Here is a 16,632-nt window from a genome sequence, read left to right as displayed (position 1 = left end):
CCCAGGGATTGAACCAGCGTCTCCTCTGCTGCAAGTGGTCTCCTGCGTTGCAGGCAGATTTTCTACCAGCTGAGCCACCAGGGAAGCTCTATTTTGTAGGAATAGAGCTATTTTTCCCTTGCCCCTCACCAGTGGTGGGCATGTAGAGGGTCCCCACTCTTCCTCAACAGCCTTCCTCATGTGGTCATAGCCACCATGCTGTGTACATGCCGCAGCCTGCAAGTGGACTTGCTGAGTCAGTTGCAATTTTAATTTCAACAGATACTGCCAAATTGCTAGGGGCCTCTCAGATCACCTCTCAGATTCCCTGGAGAAGGAAATGGCAACCCACTCCAGTACTCTTGCCTGGAAAATCCCATGGTCAGAGGAGCCTGGTAGGCTACATACACTCCATGGGGTAGCAAAGAGTGGGACAGGACTAAACGACTTCACTTTCTCAGATCACAGGACCTAGTTGGCTTTGGACTCTGCCAGAGGCAAAGGAGTGCCTGGGGACATGAGCAGTGACTGAGGAATAAAGCAGCCATGCTGCCCTCATTCACCAGGCAGGTGAGGATCTAGGAAGTAGGCTACTAAAAATGAAGTTCATTGGTTTATTCATCAACGGATAGACGTCAGGTGTGTGCTGAGTGGCACGCATTGTTCTGGGCACCACTGAGCAAGACATACAAGATCCAAGATGTTTACTTTGCGTAATTTCTGTAAGCACGATTCTGTAAGCACGTAATTTCTGTAGGGGCACGAGAGCAGGAGTCATGGAATGCTGGAGCTTTCCTACCTGCTGATAAGATATTGAAAGGGAACCTTGGACCGGTGTGTGGACTGGTCATCGTCTAACTCACTCCTGCCACTCCAGCAAGGCCTGCCTTCTCCATGAAGCCAGATACTGTCCTCCTGCGCTTTCTGCCGGGCTACCGTCACTCTGCATTCTCACTGCTTGTTGTTCCAGCTTGAACTTATATGTTGACACATCATCTCCTTTCCTAGGGAGGCAAAAAGACATGGTCCTTTGGAACTGCCTGACTAGGCTCCACCACTCACTGGCCTGTGAACTTGCACGGGCCGTTCCCCTCTCTGAGCTCCAATTCCCTCATTTATAAAAGAAGAATATCTGCTAAATAGAGAGGTTTTAAGAATTAAGTGAAATGGTGAGGTGCTTAGCAGGAAGTGCTCAGTAAAAGTGAACTGAATTTCTGGGCAATTCTTTTGCATCTCCAGAACCACAGCACATGGCAAGGCCTGGCACTCCAGTGTGAGGGGACGGGGCTCCGTGGAGAATGGAGAAAAATGAATGAAATCCAGTGCATGCATGCTTAGTCATGTCCAACTCTTTGCAACCCCGTGGACTGTAGCCCGCATTCCTTTGTCCACAGGATTTTCCATGCAAGAATACTGGAGCGGGTTGCCATTTCCTCCTCCAGGGGATCTTCCTAACCCAGGGATCGAACCCATGACTCTTATGTCTCCCACAATGGCAGGCAGATTCTTTACCACTGAGCCACCTGGGAAGTCCAAAATCCAGTGAAATCCAGTGAAAGGTGACTGATAAGCTCTGAAAACCCTAAGCTCCAAGAACACTGACCCATCTCTCAGTTCCTCCTACACCCTTGCTCTCTCAGTTTCGGTTCTCAATGGTTGCCATCCTTCTCCTTCTGGGAGAGATGCCTCAAACCTCATCCCCACCTCCTGGCCTGGTTAACTGACACATTCTCAGACCTCAGCTGAAAGGGCCCTTCTTCTAGGAGCCCTCTCCTGTCCTGAGCCCAGGCCAGTCCCGCGTTCTCACAGTCACTCTTGATTAATCTGTGGCCACACCTGGCACACACTACGGTCATTGTTCAAGATCCCCTTTCCCAAAAAGAGAATCAACCTTTGGGGCACAGGGCTGTTTCTGCCCGTGCTCAAGAGTGGGCCCCCAGTAGGGTTACACGCGTCTGAACTGGTAAATGAATGGCTATGAATGAACTCATCAGGGCTTCAACTACAGATAAATCCAAATAACCACAAACCCCAGCCAAAGCCACCCTTACTCAGCACTTGCCCCATTCTGTTCCGTCATGTGGGTGAGAGTTATAGGCCCGTGTCTGAAGGCCAGCTGCCAACTATCTGGCAACTTTGGTGAAGCAAAAAGGAACTTCTTCTCAGCCTGGCAGAATTTTCACGTGTGGCAGCAGACAGTACAGGAGAGCACCTCAGAGCCATGGGATAAGTAAGTAAAAAGGCAAAGATCAAAAATTAGATCTTGTTTTTGGGACTGGTCTGCCAGCTGTAGAGTCACTGACTTTCTCTTTTAGAAACGCATTGCTTGAAACACGGCCATGGCCTGAACACACTGATCTAAACCATACAGCAATTCAGGCTGGACGTCAGACAGACTTGGGTTCAAGTCTTAGGCTTAGCCACTCATTAGAGCTCTCTGAAAAAAGTATTTCCACAAGCAAGTCCCACAGAAAGTTCTATTGCTCCTGGCTGCACTACATTGATTCTAGATCCTGGAGTCACATCTCTCAGTGAGTTCTCCGCTACAAGATATGCATGTGAGAGCTTGGGGCTAAACACACCACCATCCCTGTCAGCAGCGTGCAGATACACAAGTCATATGCTATCTGTCAGGAAACTGGGTCAAAACCAGCAGAGATACTTTGAATTTTCACCATAAGGCTGCCAGTCACCTGCGGGGTCAGGGATCTGTCTTGACACTGTGGGTAAAGAGGCAAGCGCACGGACAGGTACAAAGGGAACGAGGTGGGGCAGGGCCTGAAAAGGGAGGACTGGCATCTGGTTGGGAAGGGGAGGGGAGGGAAAGGCAACTGAAGGTGATCTGGCTTTTAACGAGAAATTTCAACTGTCCCGTCTTCATAATTTTAAAAACCCTGTAAGACACAGTAGACAACCCAGTCGTGATCTCAGAACCACCAGCGTAGTTTCTCTTCTACTCTTATCTTCAACAGCTGTCATCTGGTCTAAAATGCTGCCACTCTACCCTTTTATTTTCAAAAAGGAAAAAAAAAAGGAATTGTCTGCCCCAACTCTCCAAGCCCATTCATCCCCATCTCCACAGACATGGCCTTGAATTCACACTTGACCCAGGAGCCAGTCAGTGTAATTTGAAATTTCTTAAAAGCCAAAGAAGATAGATGTTGATATGATTCGGCAGCATTCTCTCCCTGAATTACTGACCAAATCTTTCAGTAAACAATGTGCTTCTCCTGCTCCTAAACATCTGCCCACAAGATGCCTCTTTTTATTGGGCTGCATCTTTTTGAGCTTCAGAGATAGTGCCTTTTATTCCCCAATTGAAGGTTTGTGGCAACTCCGCGTCAGGCAAGTCCATTGGCACCATTGTTCCAATAGCACTTGCTCACTTCAGGTCTCTGTGTCACACTTTGCTAATTCCCGTAGTATTTCAAACTTTTTGTTACGATATTTGTTACGGTGATCATCTCTGATGTTACTGTTGTTTTGGGGTGTTAAGAACCAGGCCCATATAAGATGGCAAAATTAATAAATGTGTGTCTTGATGGTTCCACTGAACAGGTGTTCCCTATTTCTGTCCCTTTCCTTGGACTTTTCTATTCCCCAAGACACAATATTGAAATTAGGCAGGTAAATAACCCTACAGTGGCCTCTTAAGTATTCACATGAAAGGGGGAGTTGCACGTCTATCATTTTAAGTCAAAACCCAGGAATGATTAAGCTTAGTGAGGAAGACACATTGAAAGCCAAGATAGGCTGAAAGGTAGGCCTCTTGTGCCAGTTTTCAACCTGTGAATGCAAAGAAAAAGTTCTTAAAGAAAAGTGCTATTCCAATGAACACACGAATTGATAAGAAACAAAGCAGCCTTACTGCTAACTGGAGAATGTTGCTTTTTTTTTTTTTATTGACTATATGGCTTTCAGGATCTTAGTTCCCCGACCAGGGATCGAACCCAGGTCCCCCCTGCAGTGGAAGTGCAGAGTCCAAACCGCTAAACCACCAGGCAACTCCCTGGAGAAAGTTGGAGTGGTCTGGATAGAAGATCAGCCACATCCCCTTAAACCAAAACCTAATCCAGAGCAAGGCCTTAACTCTATAATTCTATGAAGGATGACAGAGGTGAGGAAGCTGCAGAAGAAAACTTTGAAGCTAGTGGAGATTGGTTCATGGGGTTTAAGGAAGGAAGCTATCTCCGTAATATATGAATTGATGTAGAAGCTGTAGCAGATTATGTAGAAGATATGGCTAAGATAATGGGTGGAAGTGGCTACACTAAACAACACTCAGTGTAGACAGAACAGCCTTTTGTTGGAAGATGCCATCTCGGACCTTCATAGCCAGAGAGGCCAGTGCCTGGCTTCAAATCTTCCAAAGGACGGGTTCTCTCTTACTAGGGGCTAATGCAGCTGGTGACTTGAAGTTGAAGCCAGTGTTCATTGACCATTCTAGAAATCCTACGACCCTTAAGAATTGTGCTACATCTACTCAGCCTGTGCTCTATAAATGGAACAGCAAAGTCTGGGTGACAGCACATTTGTTTACAACATGGTTTACTGAATATTTTAAACCCACTGTTCAGGCCTGCTACTCAAGAGAAAAAAAGATGTCTTTCAAAATATTACTGCTCATTGAGAAATCACATGGTCACTAGCTGGCATGGAGGAAGCTAGCTAGTACTTGCAGCAGAGAGTTTTTACTCACCAAATAACCACAGGTTGGTTATTTCTTAGCCTCCCTAGCAGTCAGGTTTGCTCCTGGGCCTGACATGCATAAATGAGCTGAAAACAATTGTTACATATTATTTCAGGACCAAAGCATAGAGCTGCCTGTTTGCTAACTTTTCCTTCCCTTGTCTCAGGGATCATGGAAACCATGTGCTAAAATGATAGAGCCACAAAGTGGAAGTAATCGGAATCACTGTGTCACCATATGGAGGACAGCTGCCTGGTCCCCCAACCTGTATCAGACATTATAAAAAATAAATCTTTGTTGTATTAAGCCATTGAGACGTCAGAGAACATCCAATCCGTACCATTTAGAGCTATTATTAGACTTGATATAATCAAGGATGAGAAAAGAAGCAAATTTTAGAAAATTAGGAAATACTCGTTGGTGCGTACAAGGTCCCAGGAATCGTGTGGTACGTTCAGTAATTCTCCTGTCGTTAAGTGGTTGTCAGCTGGGTGGTTTTGGCCCCCAGGGGACATCTGACAATGTCTGGAGGTATTTTTGGTCATTACACTGAAGGGGTTACTACTGGCAGCCACTGGGTACAGGTCAAGGACACCGCTGAACACCCCAATGGGTAAATGTACTAAAAGTAACTCTCCCACAGCTGAGACCTGAGATAGTCACTATTAACCAGCAGCGTATAACCACCAGTCATACACTCTGCATATGGAAATGCAGGTGTGTTTAGCTTTTCATGCTCAATAAGAACCAACCACACACTGTTCGGCATGTCTTGAGGTTCATTCTACATCAGAACCAACATATCTGCCTGTCTTTGAGGTTGAAGAACCTACCAGATGCTACTTTCTTGTCACACCTCCAAAGGGAAATTTATTTTTGGTCACACTTCCCAGCTGGCACGCAGGACCTTAGTCCCTGACCAGGAATCAAAGCCACACCACCTGCATTAGAAGTGTGGGGTCTTAACCACTGGACCACCAAGGAAGTCCCCAAAGGGAAATTTTTTAAAATGTTACTCCAGGCCCCACTCCCAGAGACCAGTTCCACTGCCTGGGAGGGGCCGGGGCAGGCACCATTTTTGCTGGGTACAGTCAAGGTTGACAACCAAGATTGCCAAACAGTCTCTTGGCCTCCAGACCCCTCAGGGCTCTCTCCCCACCCGGGAACATCTTCTCCAGTCTCCCTCCTTCTGTCCCCTCACCCACAAGCATTTAAACCTGCCATCACCTTCCTCAAACCACCTCCCCCAACAGCCACTGGGCACCCATTTCCTCTCTCCCCTTACAGCCAAGTATTTTTCTGCTCACTTTACATTCAGTTCCTTCTTCAGTCTCTTTAGGCTCCTGTCCCTCAGTTCACACGCCAAGCTCTGTTCGTGTCTTATCTTGTGAGCCTAGATTACACCCCTTTTGCTTGTTATGTTAGGGACATTCAGCTGGTTAAGTGGAAGGTTAAGAGTCAAGCAGTCAGGTAAGTACAACACTACAGATTCAGGGTGAAAATACTGGCGGACACCAAGTTGAAGATACTGGGTCTTAACTAGTGGACACACGACGTTCCTCCTTGATAGTCCTCCAGTTTGGGAAATCTGTATCTGCAGTTAGGTAGAGGCTTGGAGTTGCTCTCCTTAACCATACCAGGAGTAAAGCCCTAACAAATCCAGGTACTATTTGGGACACATTAGTTAGGGTGGAGATGCTTATCAGATGTCAAAGCAAAGCATCAAATAAGCAATCTGAGAATTCTGAGTTCGGGGGAGGTAAGTTGGAGATATAAATTTGGGTCTTCAGTTGGAGATACAAATTTGGGTCTTCAATATAGATGATAGTAGAGCCACGAAATGTAGATGGTCTCAACAAGGAAATGGATGTAGAAACATCCAAGAACAAGACTTCAGGAGAAGGGGACGAACCAGCAAGAGACTGGAAAGCAAGGCAGCACGCTGCTGCAAAACGGAGGCTGAGAAAATGGCTCAAGAAGGACCATGTCCCATGATAATCAAGGTCAAGCAGGCAGAGGATGGGACTCCAATCTGGTCAGCACTGCTCACCTGACAGTTACTGGAATGCTTGAACACCAAAAAATAGTAAAGCTCATATAGAAAGTTCTTATGAGGAACTCTATAAAAAGGGACCAACAACTGAAGACGGAAGTGCCCAGAGAACAAACCATGCGGGGTAAACAAAAATAATACATTTTTAAAAGGTCATCTAATTCTCCTTTAGTTTCAGGATGATGTTCTTTCAATTGTTTCCACCTACCAGAAATTATCTTGCCCGCCAAAGACTATCAGTTTACAGTGGGTTGGCGATGGTGGTTTAGTCACTAAGTCATGTCTGACTCTTGCGACCCCATGGACTATAGCCCACAGGCTCCTCTGTCCATGGGATTCTCCAGGCAAGAATACTGGAGTGGGTTGCCATTACCGTTTCCATTACAGTGGGTTGGGGGCATTTAATTCTTAAGTGCTAGTGTGAAGTTCCCTTAGGTTCCACACTAAGCATTTAGCCCACCAGTAAGGAAATACAAGGCTGCCCCAGAACAGGGGGCTCTCGAGAAAAGGCAAACTTCAGACTTACTAGTTGACTGCTGTTTTTCAAAACAGTTGCTGGATGAAGTCACATGTGATTTCCTTCCTGCTAAAGTGCATACCATGAATATTTTCTCGCGCAAATGTGTGTGTGATGCATGTACTAATCTAACTTCCTTAGTGAAATTCTGCAGAACATCTGGGTCAAAGCACATTTTGCATTATCAAAGAGCACGCAGCTGAGAGGAGGAAAACGCACAACAGTCTTTACTTTTAAATGATTATCAGTACAGTATCAGTACACAAGTAGTAACATGTAACAAGTTAGTGAATTCGTAACAAGTTAGTGAATTCTACCACCTAGTAAGTGTGAATAAGAGAAACTAACAGCAGCCCAACACTAGGACCCATTGTTCTAACCCTTAGTTGGAAAGGACTATTTTAAGGCTGGCTGCTGTTTCACATGGGTTACAAATGACTATTTACTACTTTTTCATAGATAAAGCCCCTGACCTTCAAGAAAGATTTAGGGAAAAAAATGTTTTAATCCCTTTCTTTCTTAAGAAAATTGGGTTTTAAAAAACTATCTAAGAAAGAAAAAGTCAGTGTTGATAATATGCTGCTTGAGAGAAAAGGCATAGAAAACAGATAACATATATCCATTAAATTTCTAAGAAATATGAGGTAAAAAGATACAATCTTTGGATAAGCTCCAAGCCTGTACAAAGAATCTACGTTAGCGATTCTGCAAAAAGTGAAGGGACCTACTATATAATATACAGAAATAATTTAATGCCTTTTCATAAGATATAACTCAAGCCTTGCTAAATGAAGCCTCATGTTCCATGAAGGCATTCAAAACGCCAATCCACGGAATAGGCACTTTTCTTCTGCCTCTATCCATTTATGCGGTAGTTCTCATGGATTTCTGGCCGGATATCGCAGACAAAGGCCAAGAGGTTATCCAAGACTTCATCCCTGTTCTGCTGGAAGTAGGTTTGAAGGATGGTCATCTTCTCCTGGGTGTCCTTCTCTACTTCAGTGCTGCAGCTACCGTGGGATCCCAGAGCCTGGATTCGGGGAATGACAACAGAGGGAACATCAGGATGAACATTTAATAAGCAGCTTTCGGACTTTTAATAAGCAGCTTCCTGACCAACCCAGACAGCATACTAAAAAACAGAGATATTACTTTGCCGACAAAGGTCCATCTAGTCAAACCTATGATTTTTCCAATAGTCATGTATAGAAGTCAGAGTTGGACTATAAAGAAAGCTGAACACCAAAGAATTGATGCTTTTGAACTGTGTTATTGGAGAAGATTCTTGAGAGTCCCTTGGACTGCAAGGAGATCCAATCAGTCAATTCTAATGGAAAACAGTCCTGAATATTCACTGGAAGGCCTGATGCTGAAGCTGAAACTCCAATACTTTGGCCACCTGATGTGAACTGACTCACTGGAAAAGACCTTGAGGCTGGGAAAGATTGAAGGCGGGAGGAGAAGGGGACGACAGAGGATGAGATGGCCGGATGGCATCACCGACTCGATGGACAAGTTTGAGCAAGCTCTGGGAGTTGCTGATGGACAGGGAAGCCTGGCGTGCTGCAGTTCATGGGGTCGCCGAGTCGGACATGACTAAGTGACTGTAACTGACGGACTTCAGGCTTTTGAAGAAACCCAGTTTCATCATAAATATAATAATCAGCAGCAGGAAATGTAACATTGTGACCAAAGAGCATGTGAGAAGTCAGTGTTCCCATGATTTGTGGGAGCAGAAGCTGATACAGTCACTTGGGTGGCTGACTTTTCAACACTGAACAAAAGGTAAACAAACCTCACAGCATTTCCACTCCTGGGAAATTATCCCAGAGAGGGACACAGTCACATGTCTCTAGGGTCTAATGTGCAGCCTTAACCAGAGACTGGAATGAACCTGAAGACCCAACCACTGAGGCCTCGTGGTTAGTAGTATCTCCTAGTGCAGTTTTAAAAGGAGAGATATATGTGGTATTTAAAATAAAACAAAACCTCTTAAAAAGTAACACTCAGTTCAGTTCAGTCACTAAGTCATATCCAACTCTTTGTAACCCCATGAACCGAAGCACGCCAGGCTTCCCTGTCCATCACCAACTCCCGGAGTCTACCCAAACCCATGTCCATCGAGTTGGTGATGACATCCAACCATCTCATCCTCTGTTGTCCCCTTCTCCTCCTGCCCTCAATCTTTCCCAGCATCATGGTCTCTTCCAATGAGTCAGCTCTTCGCATCAGGTGGCCAAAGTATTGGGAGTTTCAGCTTCAACATCAGTCCCTCCAATGAACACCCAGGACTAATCTCCTTTAGGATGGACTGGTTGGCTCTCCTTGCAGTCCAAGGGACTCTCAAGAGTCTTCTCCAACACCACAGTTCAAAAGCATCAATTCTTCGGTGCTCAGCTTTCTTTATAGTCCAACTCTCACATCCATACATGACCACTGGATAAACCATAGCCTTGACTAGAGGAACTTTTGTTGACAAAGTAATGTCTCTGTATTTTAACACTAGGGAGATGCAATTTAGGAGGAATATACAGTTTTACTATAACTAGTTAATGTTTTAGCACTTCAGCAGTGGATTCACCAGTATTATGAACACATGACATCTGTTCATTCAAATATAAACATTCTAGAAGAATACACAAGACACTGTTAACAGTGGTTATCTCTGAGGACTGCAGGTCTGGGTGAAAGGGGAACTATCCTCTCACTGTTGCTGTTTTATTGCTTGAAATTTTGGTGCACAGATGTCTTACCTCTTCAGTTTCTATTTACAATTTCACACAGAGTGATAAACTTTCCTTTTACTGTCTTCTCATTGTTAACTGTTGCACCTACTTTATCAGAATGTGACCCATCAGGTTCTTAAGGCATCACTTTTTTTGTACCTGACCCTTTCCAACACCTAAGCTGCTGTCACCTCATTACATATGTTAATAATTACATTCCTTCACTCAAAAAGGTTCACGTGAACAGGCAGAGATTCAAACCTAGGGCTCTTCCTACTATCGCTGTTCATACTGTAGGAATACCTTGGAGCATTTCATAATGGTTGGCTCAGCTGCCTACCCGTGTTTTAAAAGTCCATAATCCTTACTCAATGGGGTGGGGGGGAGCCGGAAAAATCCACTACCTCTATTCTATGAATATGTCAACTATACAGCAAACCCCAGGAAGTCACAAAAGTGAAGCAGTTACAATGGAATACCGCTAGAAAAACTCATCTCATGCATGAGACCATCACTATAAGCAATGGCAGCTTCAATGCAATAATAGGACAAGATGGCCACCCCTATTTCTACACTGTTTGTGGGCAGTCTGACAATTTACAGCACCAATTCATGAGTAAGAGACCCAGACCCATTTTAAGTTTAAATAGCAGTCACTGCCCAGTGCAAAGATGAACGAAAACTTTGGCTACTTACTAAGAGAGAGGCATGACCCTTTAATCTGGACTTGGACCTGGGAGGGTGTATACCTGGATCTAGTAGGCCACAATGAAGAACTTGAGAATGAAGCCCATAAAGGCAGAGAGGAGAGATGGAAGTAGCCCTGAAAGCATTATTTAAGCTCATAGATCAAAATGAACTCAGTCTTTACCTGGGTTTCCAATCATGTAGGTTGACAAATTCCACTTTGCTTAAACCAGCTTGAGCTGTTTTCTACTACCTGTATCCCAAAGTCCAGATGGAGGTTTTTCCCTCTGTAAAGCCTCTTCCATCCTTTACCTTCTTCCCGAACTTCCCCTGCTTCCTCTGTACCTTCTGTGATCTGTTTTTGTACTATTATTATATGCATCACGTGCATCGTGGTCTAGCCTCTACTGGTAAGTTACTATCTATACTAAACTAAAGCAGGGCTCCATGGAATTCATGTTTATGACCATCACAGTCCTCTTCAGTTGTCCATTTTCGTGACTTGTGTTTTATTACTGAGTGTCCCTGACCACCAGACTGTAAGCTAAGGACCATGTGTATTTCTGTTCACAGCTGATCCTCTGCATCTGGCACACGTTCACCATCTAAAGATATTTAATATTATCTACATTTAATAGATATTAAATAACATATCTCCATAAAGTTATCTATATTTAATATCTAATTATATCTATTAATAATTTCATTATTTATCTAAGTGAAGACTAGAATTCAAATGTTAAAAACTAATCATCCTGAGGGATTCAGCCTACGTATCCAATAACCCAGTTTTCAAATTTTTACCAGAATCAGAATTGCTGAGCTATGCTGACTATTTTGGGGGCCTAAGGGGGAAAGGAGAGGAAGGAAGCCTCAGGAAACTAAGGCAATAATGAAAATTCACTGGACCCACCGCAGCTTCCTTGGCCTTGAACTCCTTCTCCCTCTGCAGGCGGTACTGTTCAACTTCAGCCTGGGCTTCTTCTTTGGCCTGCTTCAGCCTCCGGTTCTTTCCTGTTTTCAAAGGAAGTGGTTAACAGACAAGAAGAGGAGGAAGCAGAGACTGAGATGGTAAATTCTAACCATAAACAGTGACAAAAATTTGAAGATACAGTCTCAAGAGACACGTGTAGGGAAGAGGGAGAAAGGGAATTGAGAGCTAACCAATGGTACAGGTTCCTGCCTCCTGTACTTGACTAGACTGTACTTCACTGGGAAGTGACTCGATAAAAAGGACCACCTTCTATACTAACAGACTGTAAAAATTATGCAAAACACTTTGGAATGTGCCAGAATATTTTCTCAACCTCAACTACTAAGAATCAACATAAAATGGGCGACATAAGCCATCTGGGGAATTCTCTCCCTGAGAAGTAAACACTTAAGTATGCTGCTGATTACAACCGGAGCTCAGCTAGCTTACCGAGGCAGCTAATACGCTCCCAAAGAATGTCAACCTAAACTGTAACTAATGAAGCAGATGTAATATTGGAAACTAACATTCATGCCTGTGCACAAGGAAAAAAGCAAGAAACGTTCTGAGAAGGAATTCTTCTCAGATATGGAGCACTGGACATAAGACTGTACAAACATCTAACTGAGGAAACACAGAGGCTCTGGTTTCTAGAAGAGCATAGTTTAACAGACAGCTGGAAAAACTCTCTAGCTTCTGTCAGAGTCTCTATGAAAATGGACCACAAGATCAGTAAGTTTCTCTGTCCAAACTTCTCAGATACACAAATTTGGACGTGGGGTGGGAGGTCCTAGGCAATCAATCTGAATTCAGTGAAAGACATTCTACATCTTAAAAGCAAGCTGTTGGGAGGGCAGCTTAAGAGGGAGGGAATATATGTACACTTCTAGCTGACTCATGCTGTTGTACAGCAAAAACCAACACAACATTGTAAAACAATTATCCTCCAATTAAAATTTTAAAAAGAATTAAAAAAAAAACTTATAATTCATTGCATATCAACTGCCCAAATCCCACACAGTCCATGTAGATGAATGAAACTGAATTTAACCTTCCACCTCCTGATCTTGCCTAGGAAATCCCATGGACAGAGGGGCCTAGCAGGCTACAGTCTGTGGGGTTGCAAAGAGTCAAACACCACTTACAGACTAAACAACAGCAGCAGCAACAATTCCGGATTAACAACAGAATTTTGGACTGGTGATAACCCCAGGACATTAATACTAAATGAGGCTAGTCTAAAACCACCAAAAGGTGTCTAAGCCCCTCAAGGAGTATTTCTCCAGGTATGTATTTTCTCCAGTACTATTTACGGCCCCCCACTTAGGGTCTGCTCCAACTGACCTCTACTCCAATACTCCACATGCCATCTTCCTCATCAGCTATACATTCAAGGCCAACAAAGCCAAGATTATTTCCCAAACCAACAAATTTTAACTTGGCCTGAATATTACACAGTAGCCCAACATTTTCACAATACCACTTGCAATCACTCCCAACTCCCATGGCTTCCCAAATTAATTACTTAAGGTAAACCATTCTCTTGCTACTGTTGTTCAGGCACTCAGTCGTGTCTGACTCTTTGAAACTCCATGGACTGCAGCACACCAGGCTTCCCTGTCCCTCACCATCTCTTGGAGTTTGCTCAAACTTGTGTTCATTGGATCAATGCCATCCACCATCTCATCCTCTGTCCTCTCCTTCTCCTCCTGCCTTCAATCTTTCCTGGCATCAGGATCTTTTCCAATGAGTCAGTTCTTCACATCAAGTGGCCCTAGTATTGGAGCTTCAGCATCAGTCTTTCCAGTGAGTAACAGGGTTAATCTCCTCTAGGACTGACTGGTTTGATCTTCGTGCTGTCCAAGCGACTCTCAAGAGTCTTCTCCAGCACCACAGTCCAAAGGCATCAATTTTTCGGCGTTCAGCCTTCTTTATGGTCCAACTCTCACATCCATACATGACTACTGGAAAAACCACAGCTTTGACTAGACAAAGTAATCTCTGCTTTTTAACACGCTATCTAGGTTTGTCATTGCTTTTCTTCCAAGGAGCAAGTGTCTTTTAATTTCATGAAAGCAGTCACTGTCCACAGTGATTTTGGAGCCCAAGAAAATAAAAGTCTGTCACTATTTCCATCATTTTCCCATCTATTTGCCATGAAGTGATGGGTCTGGAAGCCATGATCTTAGTTTTTCGAATGCCGAGTTTTAAATGAGCTTTCACTCTCCTCTTTCACTTTCATCAAGAGGCTCTTTAATTCCTGTTCACTTTCTGCCATAAGGGTGGTGTCATCTGCCTATATGAGGTTATTGATATTTCTCCCAGCAATCTTGATTCCAGCTTGTGATTCATCCAGCCCAGCATTTCACATAATGTACTCACATGTAATTTAAATAAGCAGGGTGACAATATACAGCCTCAATGTATCCCTTTCCCAATTTTGAACCAGTCTGTTGTCCCATGTCCAGTTCTAACTGTTGAAGATCCAGTTTTCCCCACAGTCAGTCCCTCCCGTCAGGAAGCTTGCCCAAGCCTCCTATCCTCATCCATCAGAGGGCAGACAGAATGAAAACCACAATCACAGAAAACCATTCTCTCCCTGTCAGCAAACATCAAAGTTCAATTCTGATTGGCTTCTCAGAAAACCAAAAAGTATTTGAGCAGGACGTAATTTCTTTTAACTCTGGTTTTTTCTTTTTTTTTGAGGGCCTTACATGTACAGGCCAGCATTGCTGTTTCACTCCAATGACACAATGATTTCATGAAAAATTGGGCTGGACCATTTTACTGCATCATGTATTGTCTCTTTCCAATTCCTAACTGGGCATGTCAACCATGATTACAGATCAAGAAAGGCAATAACTTTTTCAAATTGTAGGTGTTAATAATTATATTCCTAACTACTGCAAATCCTGAGAGATATATTAGACATAAATTCACTCCTTTAAAACAGTTTCTTTCCATCACTATGTAATAGCTACCGGAGATATACAAGTCCCTGCACCAGGTCTGACAGGAAAAAGGAAGGTGTAAATCACGACCCCTACCTCCAAGGCACTCAATCATTTTTAACCATATGCCAAGTAATTCTTCCTGCACTTTCCCCAAATATTCTCACACATTTCCAACAGATACAACTTCTGTTGCTGATGATCCATCACAAGACATACTCTGAGAAGTCATTCTGGAAAATGAATGGAAATACTCATCAAGGGCATGAAGAGAATACTCCATGAGGAAAACAGAACTTTCCAGTCACCAGAGCAAGAACAGAAGATTTCTTCCTATCTCCAGCCCCCTCAAAAAAAGCTCTTTCAATGAAATACAAAGTATCATATGACCCCTAATTGAGAAAGTACCAGAGCCAGGCTTGAGTATGGGTGAAGAGTGTAAATCTTATGATTTAAAAAAAAAAAAAAAAAAATCAAGAGAATACTGAGATTACCAGTTTTTGGTATTTTTACCCCAGCTATGCTGTGTCCCAGAGTATGGTCATATCATTTTTCTCTGGGTCGCAGCTTTCCCATGGGTAAAATAGGAATAGAAACATCTATCTCGCCAGATGGGAAACTGAATAAATAAAGTTTAATTAGACACAGTTCCTGTTCTCCAGGAGCTTATTCTAGTAAGTGACCCATATAAAGAAACAGGTTACTGCACTGTGACGACAGACATAGGCACTTGGGGAGGAGGTCTAACCTAGTCTGAGGGGTAAAGACCAAGTTAGGGCAAGTTTCCTGGAAGAACTACTGCCTAAATTTTAAGGTCTGAAGGAAGACTATGTGTTTGAGAATAAGGAGAGTAAACTAGGAAAAGGCTTTTCCAATCAGGAACCAACTGTGCAAAGGCTTGAAGGTGATATCAACCTACGTGTCTTTGAGCAATACCTAAGAGATTAGAGAAGAAAGAAAGAGCCTGATTCACAAACACCTCCTACACCCTCCTAAGGAATTTAGGTTTTATTCTGCAGACACTAAAGGTCTGGTGACTATAGGAGGAAATCAGAGTGGCAACTGAGATGTATGACTCTGACTACAGGGAGAAGAATGAATTGGAGAGGAGGAAGTCTCCCACTCAACAATTAGATTCGATCCTCCTATTAAGTTCTTTAGTAACCTCTCATTTCTCAACCCTAGCCCTGCTCTCACCCGCAATTAATCTACCCAATAGCTGCTTCCTTCACTGGGGCTTTGAAAACTGCAATAAAAGACCACAGATGAACGGCGTACAGCGTTTGGCACGTATTAAGGAATTAATGAACTAGGCTGCTACGGGCTTCTCAGAAAACTTGGCGTCCTGGACTAAGATGCTGGCTGCAGAGATGGAGAAAAGTGAACAAATAATGCCTTGCCGAGTGACTAAACATGGCGAATGAGGGAGGGTCTGAGACGTGGCGAAGAGGACTGTTTCCAGGCTGGGTAACACGGTAAACGGTGGAGACAACGACTTCCGTTTGGAATAATCCATTTTATTCGCCTCCCAGACCCTAAGAAGGTCGTCCACCTATTATTGATTCCACACCCTATCTACTAGCCCACATCGCAGCTCTCAGGAGACCTACAAGACTTCCAGAGGTTCGGATCCTGAGAGCTGCGAGTCACACAAGCTTCCCCGACTGTAACCATCCCCCTCCCCCGCCCAGTCCGCAGTTTTTCGGTCCTAATGCATCTACCACCCCTCGCGGCCGAGCCGCAATCCCTGGACTCGCACCACGCCGGGCTGCCTCAACCCCAAACTCACGCTTGCGGGCCTCGGACACCTTCTCGGCGGCCCGTTTCTCCGCTTGGAGCAGCTGCTGGATGCCCTGCGACTGACTGGCCATGGCTATGGCTATGGCGCCGGCGGCGGCGACTCCGAGGCGGCAGACAGCGGCCTAACCTCAGCCAAATCGCCCCCTGGGGTCAGCTGATCCGGACGCGCACAATCTGCGCTTGCGCCCGTAGCCCCGCCCACTGTCACGTGACCTCCGGGACGCCGCGTCAGCTGACTGCGCTGCCGGCCCTGCGA

At 44.3% G+C, this 16,632-nt stretch overlaps 1 protein-coding gene across 1 annotated transcript; it reads right to left on the bottom strand.

Moving 5' to 3' along the window:
* Nucleotides 1-7,465: 7,465 nt before the first annotated feature.
* Nucleotides 7,466-16,588, bottom strand: ATP6V1G1 (ATPase H+ transporting V1 subunit G1). Its single transcript, XM_055579449.1, has 3 exons — nucleotides 16,366-16,588; nucleotides 11,566-11,666; nucleotides 7,466-8,269 (listed from the first exon to the last, which is right to left on the bottom strand). The coding sequence occupies exons 1-3, from the start codon at nucleotides 16,445-16,447 to the stop codon at nucleotides 8,096-8,098; spliced, it is 357 nt and encodes a 118-aa protein (XP_055435424.1). The 5' UTR covers nucleotides 16,448-16,588; the 3' UTR covers nucleotides 7,466-8,095.
* Nucleotides 16,589-16,632: the final 44 nt, after the last annotated feature.

Source organism: Bubalus kerabau, chromosome 4 (assembly GCF_029407905.1).
Source record: "Bubalus kerabau isolate K-KA32 ecotype Philippines breed swamp buffalo chromosome 4, PCC_UOA_SB_1v2, whole genome shotgun sequence".
NCBI lineage: Eukaryota > Metazoa > Chordata > Mammalia > Artiodactyla > Bovidae > Bubalus > Bubalus kerabau.
The sequence above is the reverse complement of the archived record's forward strand: the minus strand, read 5'-3'. Positions and strand labels throughout refer to the sequence as shown.

Excerpts from the sequence above, each read along its gene's own strand:
- ATP6V1G1 (XM_055579449.1), bottom strand. The coding sequence starts at position 16,447 with ATGGCCAGTCAGTCGCAGGGCATCCAGCAGCTGCTCCAAGCGGAGAAA. Across the intron at positions 11,667-16,365 it reads GGTGTCCGAGGCCCGCAAGC|GAAAGAACCGGAGGCTGAAG; the intron begins GTGAGTTTGGGG and ends CTTTGAAAACAG. Across the intron at positions 8,270-11,565 it reads TCAAGGCCAAGGAAGCTGCG|GCTCTGGGATCCCACGGTAG; the intron begins GTGGGTCCAGTG and ends CCCCGAATCCAG.